At 46.7% G+C, this 17,500-nt stretch overlaps 1 protein-coding gene across 1 annotated transcript in view; it reads left to right on the top strand.

Annotated features, from left to right (window-relative positions):
- The window catches only part of insrb (insulin receptor b), a 64,089-nt gene that overhangs the window by 35,919 nt on the left and 10,670 nt on the right, over window positions 1-17,500 (top strand). Inside the window, exons 3-4 of the mRNA XM_030784409.1 lie at window positions 11,238-11,562; window positions 17,297-17,436. Coding sequence (XP_030640269.1) covers window positions 11,238-11,562; window positions 17,297-17,436 — 465 coding nt within the window. The remainder of the gene's footprint in view (window positions 1-11,237; window positions 11,563-17,296; window positions 17,437-17,500) is intronic.

Genomic DNA, 17,500 nt, shown 5'->3' with positions numbered 1-17,500 from the left:
ACCCTTATGGAGACATGAGGTGGGCACGTCTCAGATCTCCCTTCCTTCTTTAGGTGGACTGAGACACTTTTAGATCCGTTTTTTAACTGGGGTCATGGGGTTCAGAGTTAATGTTGGATAAGAAGTATTTTTAGAGGTGTTTTTCTGGGGGGCTGTCATTAAAAAAGGTGTGTATGTGTGTATTATATATGAAGCTGTAGCTGTTTGAATCTGACCAAGGGGCTGTCCCAAACCAACTGTCTATTTAAGGAGTCGCAGCGCCCAAACGGACATCCTACTTAGCGCCTCATTAAATGAAGAATTTGACCTCTGGTTAACCTTTGCGTTAGTGGGGTGGGGACTCCCAGACATTTGCTCTGTGGACAGAGTGAATGTATGGCTGGGGAGAATGTGTGGCTGGGGAGAATGTGTGGATGGAGTGAATGTGTGTTGAATATATGCCTCCAAACATACACACCTCCTCATTCACATCATCAGTGCCTGTGCCCCCAAACGTACAACACATCTCCTGAGTTTCTCTCCCTTTACTCGCTCCCTCCATCTCTCTTTCTCTGTCCCTCCCTCTCTCTTTTCCTTTCCTTCTCTTAAGGGCTGTGGTATGTAGACGCGCTGGAATTTAAACGACAGACCAAACTTGTCATCCATGGCTTGTCTTTCTCCAAAACATGGTCATTCTGTGTGCGTTTGAGTGTGTGTGCGTTTGAGTGTGTGTGCGTGTGCGTGTGTGCTGGTATGTCAAAAACTTTTTGATACCAGCATTATAGAAATTTTTCACATCAGTATTTGTGATGATACACAGTCTTAAAGTGCATCTGAAATACTGTAACACAAATGATTCATTCAGACTCCACCCAGGTACTGAAATAATGTAACACAAATGATTCATTCAGAATTCATCCAGATACTGAAATAATGTAACACAACTGATTCATTCAGAATTCATCCAGATACTGAAATAATGTAACACAACTGATTCATTCAAAATTCATCCAGATACTGAAATAATGTAACACAAATGATTCATTCAGACTCTGCTCAGGTACTGGCCAGTCACAGGCCTACAGTACATGAAGAATGTCCTTACATCGATCAAATGCTTGTTCAGCACAATGTCATCTGTTTTTGTGTTAAACAAAAATACAACAGCCAATCACGTGCTTTCTCCAAGACAAAAAGTTGTAAGTTAGAAAACCGTTATACGAACTGCAGTAAACTAATCTGAATTCAATCTAATTAGATTTAAATTGTAGTAATACGTGAATCATTGGTCAAAATAGATAAGCACACTTTTTCTAACAGTAAATTGTTTCGTTTGGGGAAAAGAGATTTGCCCACTGCAAGCTCCACAGCTTGTCTCTCTCTCTCTCTCTGTCTCTTTCTCTCTCTCTCTCTGTCTCTCTCTCCCTGACTTTACAGCTTGTCTCTCTCTCTCTCTGCCTCTCTCTCTCTCTCTCTCAGTCTGTGGTGTCATAGCCAGTCTCTGTGTGTGTGTATGTATGTCAATATAACTGGTCTGTCCTTCAGTGTAAAAAAACGCCATCAGGATGGCTGGGATCACACACACCCTGCTGCTAAAGTCCCGGCTCTGCCCGGCTGGGTTGCTTTTTCTGTGGGCTCTGTAGCGGTGCCTCTCTGCTATGGCCCAAGGGGGACCTGCTCCGGCTGCCCCCCTCAGATCAAAGGGAGCTCCCCATTTTTGGGTGTGAGTGTGTGTTCTCATGAAAATCCTGCCTGCAGGGTGCAGCTGACCCACCGTGGCTGTGCCAGCCGGCCCACGAACGCCTGCCTCTGAGCCAGACACACACACATACACATATACACACACACACATACACATACACACACACACACACACACACACACACACACACACACACACATATACACACACACACATACACACACACACACACACATACACACACACACACACACACACACACATACACACACACACAGACACACACACACACACACACATACACATACACACACACAGCCTTCTGGACCACGCCTTGTTTCAAACAGATCTGATCTGTTCAATTAACCTGCTGCATTCTGATCCCTGACATGTCTTTTCCCCTCATGTTGATGACAACTCTCATCTTTACACCCACATGAAGACCATACGTGGAAAATGTGATTACTCTGTGTTGTTGTGCATACATGCAAGGTTTTTCCCCTTTTCTGTTGTGGGTGATTTGAATGAAGGGTTTGTGTGCGTTCGCCTTTGTTGAGGGTCAGTGCTGTTTCTCAGAGCTGGTTTCGGAGGGTTGTTAGACCAGCTCACGCTTTGGTTGTTTTCTGTTTTCTTCTGTGTGGCCATGTGTACCCCCCCCCCCCCCCCCGGCTGCCTCTTTTCTTGCTCCTACCTTCCCTCAGCCCCGCCCATCTTCCTCCTCCCCTTCACTCATCTCTCTCTCTCTCTCTCTCTCTCTCTTTCTCTCCCCCTCTCTCTCTCTCTCTCTCTCTCTCCCCCTCTCTCTCTCTCTCTCTCTCTCTCTCTCCCTCTCTCTCTCCCTCTCTCTCTCTCTCTCTCTCTCTCCCTCCTCATTGTACCCTCTGTTTGTGCACATCTCTCTCTTTAAATGTAGCGTCTCCTGTCTGTCCCCTCCCCCTCGGCGTCTCCTGCCTCTCCCCTCCCCCACCACAGGAGGGCAGGGTCTACTTAGGTCACATGACTGGCTCGTTAATCTTTAAAGGTTGAAGGCTGTCCGCTCTCAGCTGTCTGCGTGCTGCATACACCAACGCCGCAAGGCATGCTGGGAGACAGCCAGGGTCCAAGTCCATATCTGTCGCCATTTTTTTTTTCTCTCAATCAGACGTTTAAGGTGAACTGTGCATTGATGGATCCCATCCACAGTATTGTTACTGTGAGATATTTTAACCCTTAACCCTCATCATGACCTTTATTTAACTAAAGATTGTTTTTTAAGCTGTTTCTCTGACAGACAGGCAGACAGACAGGCAGGGTTTCTGGCTGTTTTTGGTTGTTGGTGCACTTTGTGTTGGAGAGAAGGCGTGAAGAGCAGGAGGGGGGTTGTGGTGAAACCAGTGGCCAGTGGAAGCAGGCGTAGACGACTGTGTTGACATTCCTGTCGTTATTTATTGGCTCCCTCTGAGCGAGAGCAGCAGCGGTGACGTCGCGAGCTGGTCTCAGGCAGATTTCTGGTCTTCAGTGCTGAGACTAGTGGAGTATGGCGTGGGAAATTCTGAATCTTTTTTGATCTCCTGAGGACAGGGAGACGCCTTTCACTTTTTGTGTAGCTCCACCACAGTGAAGATAAGCAGTGTCCGTGCCTGCCAGGACAGACAGCACAGACTCACAGACTCACAGACAGCACAGACTCACAGACAGCACAAACTCACAGACAGCACAGACTCACAGACAGCACAGACTCACAGACAGCACAGACTCATAGACAGCACAGACTCACAGACAGCACAGACTCACAGACAGCACAAATTCACAGTCAGCACAGACTCACAGACAGCACAGACTCACAGACAGCTCAGACTCACAGCCAGCACAAACTCACAGACAGCACAGACTCACAGACAGCACAGACTCATAGACAGCACAAACTCACAGTCAGCACAGACTCACAGCCAGCACAGACTCACAGCCAGCACAAACTCACAGACAGCACAAACTCACAGACAGCACAAATTCACAGACAGCACAAACTCACAGTCAGCACAGACTCACAGCCAGCACAGACTCACAGACAGCACAAACTCACAGTCAGCACAGACTCACAGCCAGCACAAACTCACAGCCAGCACAAACTCACAGACAGCACAAACTCACAGACAGCACAGACTCACAGACACATCTCCAGTCCCCCTATCCTCCTGTCCCATACACTGGGACACAGGCTGTGTAGGAGTCTGAGTTGTGCGGCCTCAGAGATGGGCTGTCCCATACACTGGGACACAGGCTGTGTAGTAGTCTGAGTTGTGTGGGCTGAGAGATGGGCTGTCTCATACACTGGGACACAGGCTGTGTAGGAGTTTGAGTTGTGTGGGCTGAGAGAGGAACAGAGAAACAAAGGAGAACAGCAGAGTGTAAGAGTCCACAGGACACATCATTCAACCCTGTGAACACATACACTCACTCATCATTCAACCCTGTGAACATGTCCGGCTCACTCATCATTCAACCCTGTGAACACATACACTCGCTCATCATTCAACCCTGTGAACATGTCCGGCTCACTCATCATTCAACCCTGTGAACACATACACTCGCTCATCATTCAACCCTGTGAACATGTCCGGCTCACTCATCATTCAACCCTGTGAACACATACACTCATCATTCAACCCTGTGAACATGTCCGGCTCACTCATCATTCAACCCTGTGAACACATACACTCGCTCATCTTTCAACCCTGTGAACATGTCCGGCTCACTCATCATTCAACCCTGTGAACACATACACTCGCTCATCATTCAACCCTGTGAACAGGTTCTGCCCTCAGTTCTAGGAAATTATCAGTCATTTTCAGCTCCTCTGTTGTGGGGAGTGTGAGCTCTGGCGAAGGGTTTTCTGAGGAAGTGTGAATAACGCCAGACCTGTGTGTGCGTTGATCAGTCAGGACACAAAGCCTCCACTGTAAACCTGGAAGATATGCTTTGTCTCGCCAGAAAACGGCCCCAAGAAGAAACAATGGTCTTTTGAGTTTTTTTCTGGAGTCATGGTTCTCAACAGGCCAGAGAACTGGATCAGCCAGGACCATCAGGATTCCACACCCAGTCTGGTCCTCCTCATCCTCATCTTCATCCTCATCCATCATCCAGTAGTCACAGACAGGCAGCACTGTGTCTGGACTGACCTGAGGGGAGCACAGGGAGAGCGGAGGAACACACCCTCAGGGAGCGTGTGCTTGGCTGTGCTCTGGTATCTGCCACAGTATGAGCAGAAGTGTATGAAGACGATCATTTAGATGCTTGTTTATGTCTGGGAATAAAATCTGATCTTTATTTTGTATTCTGGAGAAAAGTGAGTGTGAAGAAGTGTGAAGATGTTGAAGTGTTAGGCTGGTCCGTCCCAGCCTGAGTCACCGTGGATTTAGACTGAGTTAGTCAGTACCTCTGAACACGCATCAACCTTATATACCTGAACACACACACACACACACACACACACACACCTACTCACATACTCTGTAAGACACACACCCATGCACACACACCTACTTATTCACTCTCTCTCTGTCTCTCTCTCTCTCTCTCCCTCCCGCTCTCTCTCTGTCTCTCTCACACTCACACACACACACACCTATTCACACACTCTCCAACACACACACACACACACACACTTAACCTAGGGGTGTAACAGTTTCGTACTGAAACTAAAAACCAGCCTTGGTTCGGTTCCTGTGCCTGTGTAGTGAAGTGTGGATTTTTTATTTTATTTTTTTACCTCAGCTTCTCTGAATTTTTTTTTTTTTTTCGTTTTTCTCAGATGTGGTGCCAAATCGCAGGGAATACATATTCCTAGTTTAGGAGAACACTCCACGCTGTTTGGACTTTTGAAAAACATTAATCGTCACTGAAAGTCACTGCACCTTTTCTCTCTCTCTCTCTCATTTCTCACGGCGGGAAAATATCTGCACTGTGCTTATCAGTGCACTGTGCTTACCTGTGAAGAACCCTAAGAGATACGGATGTTTACGTGTTTCCTTTCATACAGAAAGTCCTTAAAATAACAGACGCTCAAGTCTGGTTTTCTTAAACTCGTTTTCTGAAAGAAGAACCTTCCATAGTCCCTTCTTCACCCCTGATATACAGAGGACAAGGCCCTGGGTTTGTCTCCTTTATTAACTTAGTATTTCTAACAGAGCCCTGTCTCTCATTTAGAGTGAATCACTGAGTGTAGAATGTACAGATGGTTTAGAATACATCTAATGACCTTCTCCTCCCTTTACTAAACCACTGTCATCATTCAGTCAGACTGTGGAGCACATACTCAGATGCACATATTACAGTTTACCGCTAATGTTTTTTTTAAGGAAAAAAGACAAATTAAAAAAAACAGTGTGACTTGTAATGTATCTTCTCCAAGAAAGAAAGAAACAGACAGATAGATAGATAGATAGATAGATAGATAGATAGATAGATAAATGTGGAGATAATTGAAGAGATAAATGAAGAGAGATAAAAAGGCAAACAAACAAGTAAACAAATAAACAATCAGAAATAAATGCATAAACAAATAAAGAAAAAGAGAAAGAAAGAAAGAAATAGATTAGTTTTCTCCTTTCCAAGATGAATAGCTTTGTTGCTGTTTGTATTGGGTGTGTTACTCTGATCTCTACTGATTCTAACACCCCCCCCCCCCCCCCCCCCCCCCCAAGTCTACCCAGCATCCGTGAAGAGCTAAAGATGCTGTGTTTTTTTTTTTTTATCAGAAACCAGTACAATAACCACATGTCAGCTGCCCCAGACCAGCGGGATGCCATTGGAGAGTGATTGATCAGGGCTGGTGTGTGTGTGTGGGCTTTTGGCAACCATGTGCAAATGGAGATGCAGAGGGAATAAGAAACAACGAAAAATCGATTAGTGGATCGAACACACATGCACGCATGCATACACACACACACACACACACACACACACCCCATCTGCTCTGCTCAGTACAGTGATGGAGGTATGAGATGTGACACTGTCGATACTGTCTGACCCCAACAGGTTAAATGAACATGTGACCCTAATCAGCCAATCAGAGAGAGCTGAGTAGAAACTCGCTTTAGTGAAACAGTCAGCAGCAGCACAGATTTTACACACACACACACACACACACACACACACACACACACACACATTACACTCTCACGTGTATACACAAACACACAGGTGCACACAAACACACAGGCACTACACACATATACACAAACACAGAGACACTACACACACATACACACACACACATTACACTGTCCACATATATACACAAACACAGAGACACTACACACTACACTCTATGCATACATATACAAACACACACACACACACGTGCACACACACACACAGTTCCCCCACAACAGGAAGCAGTAATGTAATCAGCGTGGGGAGGGGGCACAGAACATTCTGTGAGGGTTTGTTTGTGTCTTGTTTATTGAGCCTGTAATCTGGTTTCAGTCCTCAGTAAAGCGAGTCTTCTCATTGGCCGGCCTACCCCGGCAGCAGGAGCGTTCAGTTCAGTACAAAACCAGTCTGATTTAATTCAGCTCAAATTCAATTCAGTTTTATTATGAATGGCATTTTTGCAAAAAAAAAAAAAAATAAAATATTGTCACAGAGCAGTTTTGCAGAAGCCCCAGGCTCCAGTGAACAGGAAGTAGCCAGGGAAACGCAGGAACCTTGAGAGTAATGCAGACTCAGAAGTGGGAACCCAGCCTCCTCCAGTGCATCAGTGAGGTCGCTGGCTAGTTTCCCCTTCAGACTGAGACTGTCCAGCCCTGTTTGGGGATTTTCCATGTGTCCAGGGTTTCGGCATGACCAGGGTCCTCAGCGTGGTCAGTATCTCAGGTGTCCATAGGCAGTCCTGCCTCCTTACCAAGCAAACAAACTCTCCTGTGTTTTATTTGTGGGCCAGAGTTATGGTGGCAGGGAGACACTGTGCTGGTGGCAGAGTGTTCTTCCAAAACCAAATTCCAGAATGGAGCCCTGGAATGGAACAAGCTCAATGCCCCCGGCCGTGAAGTGGGCGACTTCCAGCGTGTTCTGTGTTGCTGACAGGGGTTTAGAACGTTCTGCTGTCATATGACTGAGTGGTTGATATGACACAGACGTAACGCTGTATGCTAATGTGCCTCATTTATGCACCTTTATAGAGAGTAGAGTGTGTGTGTGTCTGTGTGTGTGTGTGTTTCATGTGGAGACTTTTCCCAGTGTGAGACACGCCTACAACCTGTCTGAGCAAGCCCACTGTCGAGTCCTGGGGCTGTGCTTCTACAGGGGAGTACAATCTATACACACACACACACACACACAGAGAGAGAGAGAGAGAGAGAGAGAGAGAGAGAGAGTACTATTCGCGTACTCACAGCATTGTTTACGTGGAAGCAAGCCTTAAACCTATAAGCACATTGGTTTGGCAGTGGCTGTCAGCAGTTTTACGAAACCAGGCAACAGACACTGTTCTTCCGGCACTCTCAGGAAACAGTTAGCGAAGACCATCCTGAATACGAATGCAGAGCGACGTCACACACAAGAACACACTCACACACGCGCCTCTCTGCACTGCGGTTCTCGGTGACGTGGGAGTTGCATGTTAGCGAGCTAACTTTGGGAGGGCGCAAATGCCTCACTTTTTTTCATGAGTGTATCTCCGTGGCAACTGCTCTTACTGCATCTTACACATTAAGATGAAACGAACTTCTCGGAGGGGTACATAAAGCCAGGCTCTTAACCAATCAAAACTCACGCTTTGACAATCCCATACAACCCGGCACCTCCCCACCCGCCACATCTAATGAATTTATTTGGAAACTGTAACATCCAAATATGTAAGACATCAGAGGGAAAACTGGCCATCATTCAAATAAGACTATCGTCATACAGTGCTAGATGGTGTAAGTAATTTTAAAGACAGTCTTAATTACAGTCCGAATGGCCGCATATTTGTCACTGTACGAAACAGAGATTCTCGTTTTCGGAGTCGTCTTTTTACTGTGCAGGATTCCCTCCGCTAGCTCTGTCTGACATCCATGGCACTGCTGAAAGCCGTAGTGTACACTTTTAATGGCCTTTTTCATCGCCTGCCCCTGCGTCACTGTATGATAATATTCTTTTCACGTAATACAGTGACACCGCGATCGGTCAAACGCTTCAGCTTGTAACACCTCTACAACTGCCGAAATAAAAAATGCGGGTAAGTTCAAGAGGTGAATTCTCTTTGCTGTTTACTAGTTTTATTTCTGTATCGTACATTGTCTTATAATAGGTCGGTTATCAATGATGAATTCCTTAGAACTCTGTGTAATAATTCCCCCCCGGAAATATCGAGGTTGTGGCATAATTCTGTCATGGTTCCATCGATTACGACAGAAAAAAATGTTTGGTTTAGTGGAGCGGGCTAACGTAATGAAGTCTGGCATGGCCTTCAGGTCACACGCTTCTGCTGCTCCCCGTGCCTATGGCTTTGTTTTGTTTACGTTCTCTCTCTCTCTCTCTCTCTCTCTCTCTCTTTCCTCTTGGCTGAACGATGCTAGTGAAGACAATTAATATTTAAACTGAATCTGAATCTGATGGCTTCAGTAGTGTATGTGTTTCACTGATGAGGTAAAAATAGCTCATTCAGTGTGAAAGCCCTTTGGCTGTAATGTGTTTGCCTGCACACTCACACACTCGTACACACACACACAGTGTTCTTCTGAGGGGTTTGAACGGAGAGAATAAAATGGAGAAGAAAGGATGGTATCATGTCTGGGTCAGAGGAATGTGCGCGGAACACTTTCTGTCGTTTAACCAAGAGGAGGAGGGAGAGAGAAGAGGAGGGAGAGAGAGGGAGGTCAGCGGGATCTCTCTCGCTCTCCGCCATGAAAGAAAACAACGGTTATGAATGAAAGGAGGAGGAGCTGCTTGAGTTATTGTTGGATGTGTGTGTGTTTGTGTTTGTGTTTGTGTTTGTGTGTGTGTGTGTGTGTGTGTGTGTGTGGAGGGGGTGGCTTTTCCTCTCTGTGTGTTCCTGTCTTGGCCTTGTGTACAGTTATTCCTGTTGTTGTGGTGTGTGTGTGTGTGTGTGTGTGTTTGCGGCATGTCTTCTGGCAAGTGAAGGGTTAACACAGGGCGTCTCTCTTGCTCTGTCTGTGGAATCGGCCACTGAGTGGCTGCTCTCCGCGGACAGCGAACACATTGGATAAGGCAGAGGGCGGATCTGAGGCTGCCGCCAAAAGCTGGACTGGAGCGTGAACTCAGAGACCTCAGAGAGGAGGAGAGAGAGCGAGACAGACGGCAGTTAGGACAGCGAGAGAGCGAGACAGACGGCAGTTAGGACAGCGAGAGAGCGAGACAGAAAGAGAGAAAGAGAGAGAGAGAGATGGGGGAGGGCGGGGCAAACAGTAGCCGTGCTCCAGGCAAAAGAAGGAGGTGGAAATACTCAGACATTTAGGCTCCTCCTCCTCTGTTTACGTCCTCTCCTCCTTGGCTCCTCCCCCGCTGCCTGTCTGGACCCCCCCCCCCCCCCCCAAGGTCCCTCCTGACTGTTTTGACACAAGCAACGCAAAGGTCTGCCCCTGCTGGCTGAGAGAGAGAGAGAGACAGCAGAGACAGAGAGAGACAGACAGACTGACGAGGCGGTTTGGGAGGAGGCTGTGTATTGGGACCTGCATTTGTCAAGGGGGGGGGGGTTCCAGGACATTCTTAAGTGAAGCACATCTGACGCTGTACTTGAAGCACTGGTACCAGTACCAGTACTGAAATACCAGTGCAACACTACCTGATATAATACTTCCATCAGCTCAAAAGATATTCATAATATGAAAGTTTCCCTCTCTTTCCATAATGTGTACATTGTATCCTGGGCTGAAGAGATCTCTGTCTGCAGGCATTTCACTGGCCTCTCTGGCTGTGAGACATCCTTACTGATATGCTAACTGTTGGAAAGCTTATGGCTGGGAACAGTGGGTGATTATTAGAGGGACATAAAGAGTTAACCTCTGGTGTGATTTGAGGAGAAAACATTGTTAGAATGATGAGGACACTGAGGGGTAATGTTTTTTTAATGATTTTTAAAATGTTTTTATATGTTTAGCTATTAAATGTGAATATGTGAATGTACATCACACTGTTCACCACAGCGCCGTCAGTCAGAGTAGAAATGTCTTAAAGCAGCTGTATGGTGTGTGACATGTGACATGTCACCACGACAGACACACACACACCCACTATTGTCACACACACACATCATAGGCAATACCTCTTGGTGACAGATCAGTGATGAAGAGCCTTCTCTTTTCTTCATCATCCTCACTGCAGACTGTAGCTCTGGATTGTCCTCTGGGTTGACCTAGACATCCCATAATGCTCTAGTTTAACACTAACAGCATCTAGATTCAGCTTTTATCTAGAGAGAAGAAATCCAGACCCTTGTTTGACTGAGGTGAATGTGAAGAACAGGGAGGAGGCAGTTGTGCATCGTCAGTAACTTCCCGGTAACTCTTTGTGAAGAATGCTTTTGTTTCTAAGTTTTTTTCTCTCTCTCTCTCTCTCTTTCTCTCCCTCCCAGTTTGCCCAGCTATGTGTAAGCATCGGGCCTGTACTCCCAGTAACCTGTGCTGTCATGAACAGTGTCTGGGGGGTTGTCAGGAGCCAGGGAACAGCAGCACATGCGTGGCCTGTCGACACCTCCTGCACCGGGACACCTGTGTGGAGAAGTGTCCTCCTGGTTACTACACCTTCAAAGGGTGGAGGTGTGTCTCTCTCCAGTTCTGCCAAGACCTCCACAACCAGTGCAGGCAGAGTAAAACCAGTGACTGCCACCAGTACGTCATTCATGACGGAGCCTGTATTCCAGAATGCCCTTCAGGATTCACAACCATGAACTCTACTACGTGAGTAACACACACACACACACACACACACACACACACACACAAACTAACACACGTACACATACAAACTAACACGTGTACACATACAAACTAACACACGTACACATACAAACTGACACACTGACAGAGAGAAAGAGACAAGCAGTGTGAGATAGACGTGTATTCAGAGTTCCAGAGAGACAGACAGTGAGGGAGAGAGACAGGAAAGGCAATAGAAAGTGGATTTGGCATTGATTGCCAGTGTTGGACTTGAGTTGCGTTTTTTCCAGTTTGTTTGGCGTATGCAGATGGAAAATGGGAGACATATCGGATGGCATAACAGGAGAGCAGCATTCACAGTCCCCGGGGTGTGTGTTAGTGTCCTCTCACTGTGCCGACCTGGTTCCATCTCTCTCTCTCTCACACACACACACACAACACACACACACACACTCACAGTGAACAGTAAAGAAAGCTCCGTCATTGGTGCGGTGAACCATCTGTGGGGTTCTAGAAGTTTCTACTGTAAACAGAGGGCTATAGAGCCAGAGTCAGTGTTTCAGCCTCAGGAACCAATAGAAATACAAGGATCTGCTGCTGTGAGCAGGAGGAAGTGACATCACTGTGGAGTGGTGTGTTTTCAAGAAGGTGGTACAACAGAGCAGTCAGGCTTGGTCCTGATGGGAGGGAGGGCTTAACCCACAGAAACCTGGCCATTGGTCCTGATGGGAGGGAGGGCTTAACCCACAGAAACCTGGCCATTGGTCCTGATGGGAGGGAGGGCTTAACCCACAGAAACCTGGCCATTGGTCCTGATGGGAGGGAGGGCTTAACCCACAGAAACCTGGCCATTGGTCCTGATGGGAGGGAGGGCTTAACCCACAGAAACCTGGCCATTGGTCCTGATGGGAGGGAGAGCTTAACCCACAGAAACCTGGCCATTGGTCCTGATGGGAGGGCTTAACCCACAGAAACCTGGCCATTGGTCCTGATGGGAGGGAGAGCTTAACCCACAGAAACCTGGCCATTGGTCCTGATGGGAGGGAGGGCTTAACCCACAGAAACCTGGCCATTGGTCCTGATGGGAGGGAGGGCTTAACCCACAGAAACCTGGCCATTGGTCCTGATGGGAGGTAGGGCTTAAATCACAGAAACCTGGCCAGAGAATGACAGAGTCTTTTTCTTCAGTTTGATTTTCCATTTGTGCCTGATTCCTACTGGAGAGTCAGACTGAAGAATATTCCAGAGACTATTCCAGAGATCTGCCTCCTCACATGAATCTGAACTGTGTTTCACTGCATGTTGTGATGCTTGGTCGTGTCTTGTTTCTTGTGTGTTGTGTTGTTGGATCGTGTTATTATGTTGCTGTTATGTCAAGTTGTTTTTTGCTGTTGTTCTGCAGATGGTATGTGTTGTTGTTGTTGTTGTTGTTGTGGTTGTTGTTGTTGCTGCTGCTGCTGTGTTTTGAGGAAGTACTGTGAAACTTTGTAGAGTCAGACTCAGCTGTGATCTGGTCTTCAGAGTGAGGCTTGTTGCTGATGACTCAGTTTGTGTGTGTGTGTGTGTGTGTGTGTGTGTGTGCAGTGCGTGTGTGTGTGTGTAGGTGTAAGGAGACACACAGATCACCGAAACAGATTATATTGTCCCAAGGGCCAGTCATTAGTACGTTGCTTGCGCACATGCTTGTGTGCGTGTGTGTGTGTGTGTGTGTGTGTGTGTGTGTGTGAAGCTGAACAGATCCATTCCTTGTTTGTTTTCTTTAAACTGCTAACAAACTGCTCTTAGAGTAATGACATAGTATGTTACATCACCTGTATCCATGACGACAGAGTGATGACATAGTATGTTACATCACCTGTATCCATGACGACGGAGTGATGACATAATATGTTACACTACCTGTATCCATTACAATGGTTTAATGACATAGTGCATTGCATCACCTGTATCCATGACGACAGAGTAACAGCATAAGTATGCTCTATGGCCTGTGTCCATGACAACTCAGTACTCATATAGTACTCTATATCACCCCGTACCTGCAATGACACAGGGCACTATATCACCCACATCCATGACCACAGAGTAGAGACACAGCTCACTGAGTTGTCACATGTCTGTGTTAACAGTCACAGTACCTGTCCCACCTTCCCTCCACAACAGAACAGAGCTCAACTGGGGGTTGTTTTGTTATTTGTATGGAGGTATTTACCTAAACCATAGTTTTGTTTTTATTTGTGTGTGTCTGTGTGTGTGTGTGTGTGTGTCTGTCTGTGTGTGTGTGCTTACTTAAGCTCATGTAATGTAGTTTGTTTTGAACTGAAGCCGGCACAGAAACACAGCTAATCCCGTTAGAGGTATCGATTGTCTTTCATTTACCTCAAGAAAAATATATTTGTTTATAAGAAAAAGAATCGATTGGCAAGTCTCTCTGTTTTATCCATTTACTCCCTTTAAAATGAGCTGATTAGAGCTGTCAGCATTGGCCCGGGTCCACTCTCAGTCCTCTGATCCAGGGCCCCTTCTGAGAACCCACCCCAATGACATGTGAATGGCTGAGAACCCACCCAATGACATGTGATTGGCTGAGAACCCACCCGATTGGCATGTGATTGGCTGGGAGCCCACCCCAATGACATGTGGTTGGTTGTGTTTGTGTGGGTGAATATGAGCGGAAAGAGACCCTGAGAACATGGCGGTGGGGTGGGGGGGGTAGGGGGAGTGTCAGCTCCTAAATACAAAACAACAGTGGATGTCAGGGGTGCCAGCCCGGGTGTTCCAGGGGCAGAAATGTCCGGAAGGTTTTTCATACATGCTGGTCTGCACGTCGTCACAGCTTTGCTTGGGTGTGTGTGCGCGCGCACGCGTGCGTGTGTGTGTGCGCGCGCGGACAGCCTGTGGCCTGGCTTGCAGGAACAATAGCAGGCTTTGTGTAACCTCTGTGGGGTTCTGGTCTGTGTGTGTTGAACAGGTGAGTGTTCAGATGTTTGTGGTTGTGGTCGTCAGAAGCGTGACTGGAGTTGGAGTGTGGCTCTGGGCTCAGACACTTTCACGTTATTTGGTTGTTGCTCTGGCTGGGACACCTGCACTCTCAGCTTGTTCTTTAACATACACACACACAGACACACACACACACACACACTCCCACACACACACACACACACACACACACTCCCACACACACACACACACACGCACACTCCCACACACACACTCCCACACGCACACTCCCACACACACACTCCCACACACACACACTCTCACACACTCACACGCTCTCACACACTCACACACTCTCACACACACACTCTCACACACACACACACTCTCACACACACTCACACTCACACTCACACTCACACACACACACACACACGCTCTCACACACTCTCACACACTCACACACTCTCTCTCTCTCTGTCTCTCTCTTTCTCACACACACACTCCCACACACACACACACACACACACACACACACACACACACACACACACACACTCTCACACACACACACACACACACATCCCTCTGTCTCCTGGCAGTTCCTCCACCTTCTCTTTCTCATTCGTTCTTTTCCCACATGAGCACGTGTCAGTAATCTCACAGAGAGGTTTTAAAAACAAGAACAGGGGGGTGAAACGGTGCATTGTGGGTACTCAGTTTGGGGAAAACAGGAATAAAGGCCAGGATCAGGCTGTTTGCTGGGTGGAGGGTGTGAAAAGAAGGGAGAGAGAGAGAGAGAGGGAGGTTGTGAATTAGGTGAGTTGTCTGTGTGGTTTTTGTTTTGGGATGAGTTCTGTGTCAGAACCTCTGATGAGCTGCACTGAGCATGCTCAGTCCTGAGAGAGGAAGAGGAGGGAGAAAGGAGGAGGAAGCAGAGGTGAAGTAGTCTGAGTGTAGTGAGTGATGATTTTGTGCTGAAACGTCTGTATTTTTAAGGGGGGGTTAAACTGCCCCCCCTCCACCACTGCCTCCAGTACAGCAGGCCTCTGCTCTTATATATAAAGGTTAGAGAACCGGGCTTGTGACCGGAGGGTTGCCGGTTCGTTTCCCAGGCCCACCGTCTACGGCTGTGTGCTCTTGAGCAAGACACTTAACCCTAATGCTCCCCGGGGCGCAGAGGAATGCTCCCCACTGCTCCTGTGTCTGGTGTGTGTATTCACTACTGGTGTGTTGGATGGGTTAAATGCAGAGGACAAATTCACTGCTCACTGTTCACAGTGTGTGTGTGCAATCACGAAGACTTTAATTTACTTTACTTTACTTTATATAGCATTATAACATCATATCTGCTCTTATATAGCATTATAACATCATATCTGCTCTTATATAGCATTATAACATCATATCTGCTCTTATATAGCATTATAGCATCATATCTGCTCTTATATAGCATTATAACATCATATCTGCTCTTATATAGCATTATAGCATCATATCTGCTCTTATATAGCATTATAGCATCATATCTGCTCTTATATAGCATTATAACATCATATCTGCTCTTATATAGCATTATAGCATCATATCTGCTCTTATATAGCATTATAGCATCATATCTGCTCTTATATAGCATTATAGCATCATATCTGCTCTTATATAGCATTATAACATCATATCTGCTCTTATATAGCATTATAACATCATATCTGCTCTTATATAGCATTATAGCATCATATCTGCTCTTATATAGCATTATAACATCATATCTGCTCTTCTGTCTGTCACTCACATTTCAGTCTGAATCTGAATCTGACACTAAACCAGAGCTGTGTTTGCCAAGCTATTATGATTCCATATTTCAGATGTTTCCGAACTCTGCCGGCTCCCTCTGTAAAACTCTGTGCATGGATCAAACGCCATTCCAACATTCCACTCACGTGACACAAACCATTCCTGGTATTCCCGGTATTCCGTCAGATTACAATGGAGAGATGTTTTTCCTTTTGCCCTTTCTGACCTCCAGCCTTATACAGTGCCATTGCTCTCTCTGTCTCTGTCTCTCTCTCTCTCTCCCTCTCTGTCTCTCTCTCTCTGTCTGTCTGTCTGTAGTCCAGTCTCACAGACGCCTCACTGCACTTCAGTCATCTGTCACTGAATGGCCTGGTTTTTTCTTTAGTTGCTCCTCTGGCTGGAGACAGTTAACTGGTCTTGTCTTTCTGACTGTGGTGTATGGTTTATGGTTTAGGACTGTGTGGAGACAGGCTGATGTTTAGTCTGGATTTTTGTCGTGTCCTTAGCATCATCTTTAGATCATCTATTCTGAGTAAGCAAACAAAAGACTCGCTATTCCACAATCACACTTTATACACTATGTACGTTTATTCACCACCATCCCCTCTCAGATGTGTCAGACATGTTTAAGCCTTTCCTGTCTGTGCCTGTGTGTGCGTCTCAGTTTTATTTGGTTCTGTCTGCAGTGTGTGTGTGTGTGTGTGTGTGTGTGTACAGTCTGTGTACAGTGTGTGTGTATAGTGTGTGTGTGTGTGTGTGTGTGTATAGTCTGTGTATGGTAGTATAGTGTGTGTGTGTGTGTACATGTGTGTGTATAGTGTGTGTGTGTGTGTATATAGTCTGTGTATGGTAGTATAGTGTGTGTGTATAGTGTGTGTGTGTGTGTGTGTGTGTATACAGTCTGTTTATGGTAGTATAGTGTGTGTGTGTGTGTAGTCTATGTACAGTGTGTGTGTGTGTACAGTGTGTACAGTGTGTGTGTGTTTAAGCTGAGTGTGTGTGTGTTGTGTGTGTTTTGCAGGCTGACCTGTACGCCGTGTGCAGGGCTCTGTCCGAGGCTGTGTATGGGGGTGAAAATCGTGGACTCCGTCACCGCTGCCCAGGCTCTCAGAGGCTGCACCATCCTCAACGGCAGCCTCGTCATCAAGATCCGTGGAGGAAGTACGCACGCGCACACACACACACACACACACATAGCACACACACACACGCATGCACACACACA

The sequence above is a fragment of the Chanos chanos genome, chromosome 9 (assembly GCF_902362185.1).
Source record: "Chanos chanos chromosome 9, fChaCha1.1, whole genome shotgun sequence".
Taxonomy (NCBI): Eukaryota; Metazoa; Chordata; class Actinopteri; order Gonorynchiformes; family Chanidae; genus Chanos; species Chanos chanos.
Note: the sequence above shows the minus strand (reverse complement) of the source record. Positions and strands in the feature narration are given on the sequence as shown.